Below are 6,000 nucleotides of genomic sequence, written 5' to 3' on the forward strand. Positions count from 1 at the left end.
GTGGAACGCCTCGCATCACGCCTCCACATTTTAAAACATTGATTATAAGAAACTGGAAGGCAGTGGCTGATTCCTCCTCAACTCTTCATCTTCCCTCCCAACCCCCTTACGTCCCAACTCAATATCTTCATAAACAGCACCGATAGAAGGCTGATTCCTCCTCAACTAAAGCTCCACTCCTCATCAAATGGTCACCAAGGCAATGTGAAGCTGAACTCCGATGGTTGCAGCCATCGAAACCCATGTTTGGCTGGTATTGGAGGGGTTTTCAGAAATGGAGAAGGAAAAAACCATGGCTTTATATTACTTATCAAAAAAAAAAAAATCATGGCTCAATATTTGGGTTCCCTAAAGCCCTAAAGGTGTATCCTTTCCCTACTATTTCCCTTATATATTAATACATTTTTCACTTAATTCATTAAAAAAATCGAATTGGAGAAAGATTCCTTTTTTTATTGTTCAGGCTCAACTGCAGTATGTGACCCAAACAGGGGTTTCTCAAGTCTCCAGCAACCTTACTTTTTGGAACCCCATCAGCCCAATGTTGGGAGGCCTTTCACAATAATGTGTTTCTTCAAGCTCTCAGGTTTTGGATTAAAAAAAATACTAACATCTCATTTAGTGTCTAGATTTTTCCCCCTTTATCAGAAGCCTCTACTTTGGACATGAATTCATCCATGATCAGAAACAATAAGGAAGAATCAATATCATACGATACTTCCTTCTTCATTGTGGGTATTAATATAAGGTTTTATTCCACATCAACAAGCCTTTCGCAGTGAGAATGAATGAGACCATGGGATAGTGAATCACTTAAATGCATGTCCTATGAATGGTTCACCAAAGGATGATAAGTTTGTGAAAAACGAAAAGAAAGAAACAGTCATGTCTTTTGCATGGAAAAAGTTGCCCCAAGTTGCTAGGTTACCCAGATGTGGCAAGGACACAGCTGGGCAAGATGTTGTTTCAGAAATAAGAACCAAAACTATAAATTAAGTATACAACATGATATGGTACTCTTCTACGAGTGTCCAGGTATCTTGGCAAAGTTGGAATTTCCAAGGAAAAGTGGAGAAGATAAGTACTTGGCCATCAAGCTTGTGAGTTTCGGGATTTAAATTTCACCATTTTTCTAATGATTGGCAAAACACTATTTGGTATCTCTTTATGCTGAATAGGTGTAAATCGTGTACATGAGCCTAAAACAATCTAAGTTAATCCTTTTGAAAAATGCTGTTGGCACTTCAACTCATCTTTTTTTTTTCATCAGTTATGCTCTAGCATGCCTGGATTGGCCAACAAGTTTCAAGAATATTTGGGATATGGCTAGAGGCAGGTCAAGTACAACCATGAGAGTAAGCTACCAAGCTGTGCTATCATGTTTTCTCTTGCTCCAGCTGCATATCATAGTTATCAAAGCACCACCTAAGCAATAAGACACTCTTGGTGCAGCATCTATACTGAATGTCATGACTTTATATATTTAAAAAATATCATCTAGGGGACCAGGCACAGAACTTGGTGACAAGATGCTTAATAGGTGACAAAAATCATAAATTGCATGCTTTATTGTAATATTATTACTAAAACTACATCACATGCACACAGAATTGCCTAACGTCTTGACAACCATTCTGCAAATATCAAATCAGAGACACCTCACAAGGAAAGCGCCTTATAGGGCGGAAGGTGTAGGCTTCTTTTCAGTCCCTGTTTATCTTGTATCCTCTTTTCCTCTTCTTATTTAATAAAAATTTTAATAGCACCTATGACCTACCCCCAACCTTTTTTTTTTGATCAATTACCCCCAACCTAATTTTTTTATTATCAATTACCCCCAACCTAAATTCAGACTCCTTTTTCATGTTAACAGGAAAAAATAAAAGCACATGTTGGTCATCAGTATAATCTGCAGAGTAATATGGTTGTTGTCTACATGCCTTGTTCAAACGTTGCATGATCTCACCATATATGCAAACAAAATGGAGAAAAGTTTCTAAAATGTTCCAGATGCATGGGGAAATGTTACCAGAACTGGGATAAGGGAAAGAAAGAATCAAGAATGGCATACCTTAGAACCAAAAGGCAATACACGTTCAGGTGGCAAAAATTTCAGCCATAATTCCTTAGCTTCATCATCAGCGGAAAGGCCAGACTTTTCATCACCACCAAAATAGGTAGCATAGATCCGATCAGCAGGTAACTTATACACCTATAAATAAATGATGACAAAATCAAGAAGTAAAAGTAATTATCAGACCAAGAAAAATCAAGTAAAAATAAATCGTTCCCATTATCATAAAGAAAAAACAGGCTTTGGAAAAAAAAAGTCCATGCTCAATCCATTTGTACAAGCAGGTGAGGGTTTTAATCTTCAGCAAATTATGAAGAATGTCATTTCCAACTTGTTTATGTAGTTAGAAGTGCTAATTGAAGTCAAAAGAAAACTGAAGCAAGAAGAGATAAAAACATCCAATTAACCTCCTCTAACCTGTGTAAGAAGCTCCCATGCCCATCCAATGGCCTCCCTTTTGAAGTAGTCTCCAAATGACCAGTTGCCAAGCATCTCAAAAAAGGTATGGTGGTAAGTGTCTTTCCCTACATCATCAAGATCATTGTGTTTTCCCCCAGCTCGAATGCACTTTTGGGTGTTACAAGCACGAGTGAGTTTACTCAACGATGTATTTGGATCAACAGTTCCTAAAAAGATTGGTTTGAACTGGTTCATGCCTGCAAAAATAAAATAAAATATTCCAGTCTGGATTATCATGCTCCTTAGAAGGATCTAAAGCCAATGAAAAACAAGAAGCACATTCAAACTTAAATAAGTTATTGTTTTTGGACAGAGGAAGAAATTTTCTTTGATATGAAAAGGAAATTCAAATGCAATTATCAATTCCTCAGAAGATAATTGAAAGACAATAAATGGCTTATATGTGAATCAGAAGACCAAGTGCAGTCTTTGAAAATATTTACAGATCGAAATCATTTCTAGTAATTTAGCTTTATTTTGTTTTCCACTTTTTCTCCTCAAGGGACCACTTTTATCTTCCTCTTGTGGAAATAAAACTGAAGACTGAAGTACTAGGCAGGAAACAAGGGGCAGGATTCCAATCACCTTCATAACATTCCTTCTGCAAGAGGATGCTGAAACTACAAAAAAAAAAAAAAAAACACGGTGCAGTACCAAAGCAGTTGGACTTATTTGTATGCATAAATAGAAAAATATATGGAACTATCTGCTAGAATTTCAAGCAACTGAGTTTAAAGCATTTCTATGGCAATCTCATTATTTAATACCAAAGTTTACTACTTCATATGTCTGACCTCGAATCTGTCTACACCAAAGGAAGTAACAATATGGGAGAGTTACATCAACCATCAAATTTCAAGTTACATTCCTCTCTAGAGCCCAAACTTCTGTACATTGTTTAGTGTTGTTTTTGTACAGTACGCAAAAGAAAATGCAATTTTACCCGTAAAAATCAAAACTTTGAAACTATATATTATAGATTAAACAGAAAAAAAAGAGAAAAAATACAGTATCGATTATAAAATCGATACATCCAATTCATCGAATTCAATCAACAAACAGAATCATAACAGAGACTGAGAAATGAAGTTAGGGGAAAACAATTTAACGAACCAGCATTAGCGAATAGCAAAGTGGGGTCGTTGAGAGGGACAACAGGGCTGGAATTCCAGTTAACATGGCCTTTCCCTTCGAAGAAGCTGAGAAAGGTGTCCCTGACTCGGCTCGCAGGCCACTCCACCGTTTGAGATTGCACTCCCGGCATGGCAGAGGCGGCAGCGATGGTGCTCGACGACAACGACGAAGGGAACACGGATGCAGTAGAGAAGAAGCTTAAGTGGGTCCCCGAACAAGCCCTAACCCTGGCGAGAAGTTTGCTGCAAGCTCTATTCGAAGAAACGAGAGATGAGAGGGAGGAGGAGACTAGAGATGCTGATGCCACGGCCGCCGCCGCCACATTCACACCAGCACTGCAACTATTGCTGCTGCATCTCCAATGCCCCATCCATATGCACACCCTTCATCGCTTTAGCCATTTTCTTCCTACGCCAAAACAAATGCGTAGATCAATTCCTCGCCGATTATTCGCGCAGTTTTTTATTCGCTTTATTCGAATTTTTGCTTTTAATCTCTTTTATTCCGTATTGCGGTATTGGCTGCATTTGCTAGACATCTTGGCAATTTTAACCAATAATAACGTTCCACGTCAGCATTCAAATATAATAAATAATAAAGATCCCGAAAGGAGAAAATCGGGAATTTCAATTCGAGCCGATTTTTTCTTGCCAATTTTCAACAAATCGCCTTATTTTTTTTTCTGATTTTATGTTGCCTGTTTTATTGGGCAAATTTCTAAAATTACGTTTAGCTAATTGATCAATTCTACTGTTACTGTTTACATATTACTTATATTGACTTAGAATGCCCTTAAGTATTGCCTAAAACCTCATTGTTCTCCTTTAAATTTTTATGCGATATATTTTATGTTGTATATTCGTCAAAAGAAATATTAAAATGACTATTTTATCTATTATTCTCTTTTAAATTTTTTAAATGAAACATTAATGTTGCTTCAATCCTCTATTTATTAACTTGCGGAATTGTCACAGGTGGTAATTTTCTCCGTCCCCCCACGGGTATTCGGGCTCCCCAACCTGACGGGGTCGGGGATCGGGGACGGGGAATGCAATCCCTGTCCCCGCTTAATATATATATATATATATATATAATGTATACATATTATATATTTATATATATAATATTATTCATTTTTAAAGTATTAATTATTAAAACTTTAAAAACAATAAAAGTGTAAAACACTAAACTAAAACCCTCGACACTCGACCAAGAGAAGAGAGAAGTCGAGAACTCTCAACTCTACCTTTGGAACAGCTAAGCCAGTGAACCCTAGCTTCTTGTGTGCCTTCATCTTCCTTCATCTTCGACTCTTCGTCACTGATTCATTGATTCACCGACCGCCATCGCCGTCAGAAGACTCAGAACCCTAGCTTTCTGTGCCTTCTCGAGTGATAGAGAAGAGATACTCAAAGAGGAGTTTCAGTCATCAGTCCTTCTAACCTTCATTTATCGTCGTTGATCGCCATCGCCCATCGGACTCTCTCTCGTCGCCAACTTTAACTCTCCCAATGGTCCTCTCTCTCTTTTTCTCTCTCAATCTCAATTTCTCTGTCTCAATCTCTCAGTCCGTGGGAATTTGGATTTCCAACGAGCTCCGGCAGATGATTTGGGGGTCAGGGTAGGGAATGGGGAATATAATCCCCGCCCCGTTGCCATTCCTAATTGTGCCCCCAATAAAATACGGACACATCCACCATTAATGTAATGAGGGGCTGTCAAGATCAGCCACACCCACGTCTAGTTCCATGTTATCACACTGAAAATGGAGTTGTTGCTCTCCCAGGTAAGACATGGATGTGAAACTGAAAATCTAACATATCGCGTAACATGGAAAACAGGTAAATACATTCTGGGTTGCCACCTGAGATAATAAGACAACATTGACATGCTCGTGGGATTCTTTACAGTTTACATGTGATATAGTAGCTCATCAGGTGGTAGATCAAAATCAAAATGGGGTGGGTGTGCACATTTTTGCCACTCTAGTATGCCAAGATTCAACCTAACAAACTAATGCTACAAGTCGAAAAAAGAGACTTCTAGCTCTTTTATTTCCTATATATAAGAATTGAAAAATAGAATACAATTAGTCCAAATCCAGTGCAGGCTAACTGGCTAAGGCGTAGGGCCCAAGGGGATGAACTATCCACATGACCAACCTGAATTGTTCCATGAGACAAAAGTTGGTTTGGATTAGGCACATTAGTTCTCTCCACAAGCAATAATACTTGGGTTAAAGTTAAAACAAAATGCACAAAAGGGCACTTTACAGAAATGATGAAGATTATTGAAGGTTTCTCCTGTAATAATATAGCAGAAAGGATGAGAGT

General features: G+C 38.1%; 1 protein-coding gene across 1 annotated transcript in view; it reads right to left on the reverse strand.

Moving 5' to 3' along the window:
- Positions 1-4,106, reverse strand: part of ALATS (Alanyl-tRNA synthetase) — a 44,519-nt gene extending 40,413 nt beyond the window's left edge. The window contains exons 1-3 of the mRNA XM_010275366.3: positions 3,647-4,106; positions 2,492-2,730; positions 2,072-2,212 (exon numbers count right to left, since the gene is read on the reverse strand). Coding sequence (XP_010273668.1) covers positions 2,072-2,212; positions 2,492-2,730; positions 3,647-4,037 — 771 coding nt within the window. The 5' untranslated portion in view covers positions 4,038-4,106. The remainder of the gene's footprint in view (positions 1-2,071; positions 2,213-2,491; positions 2,731-3,646) is intronic.
- Between the last annotated feature and the right edge of the window lie 1,894 nt (positions 4,107-6,000).

This window comes from Nelumbo nucifera, chromosome 8 (genome assembly GCF_055504915.1).
Source record: "Nelumbo nucifera cultivar China Antique chromosome 8, China Antique-T2T, whole genome shotgun sequence".
NCBI lineage: Eukaryota > Viridiplantae > Streptophyta > Magnoliopsida > Proteales > Nelumbonaceae > Nelumbo > Nelumbo nucifera.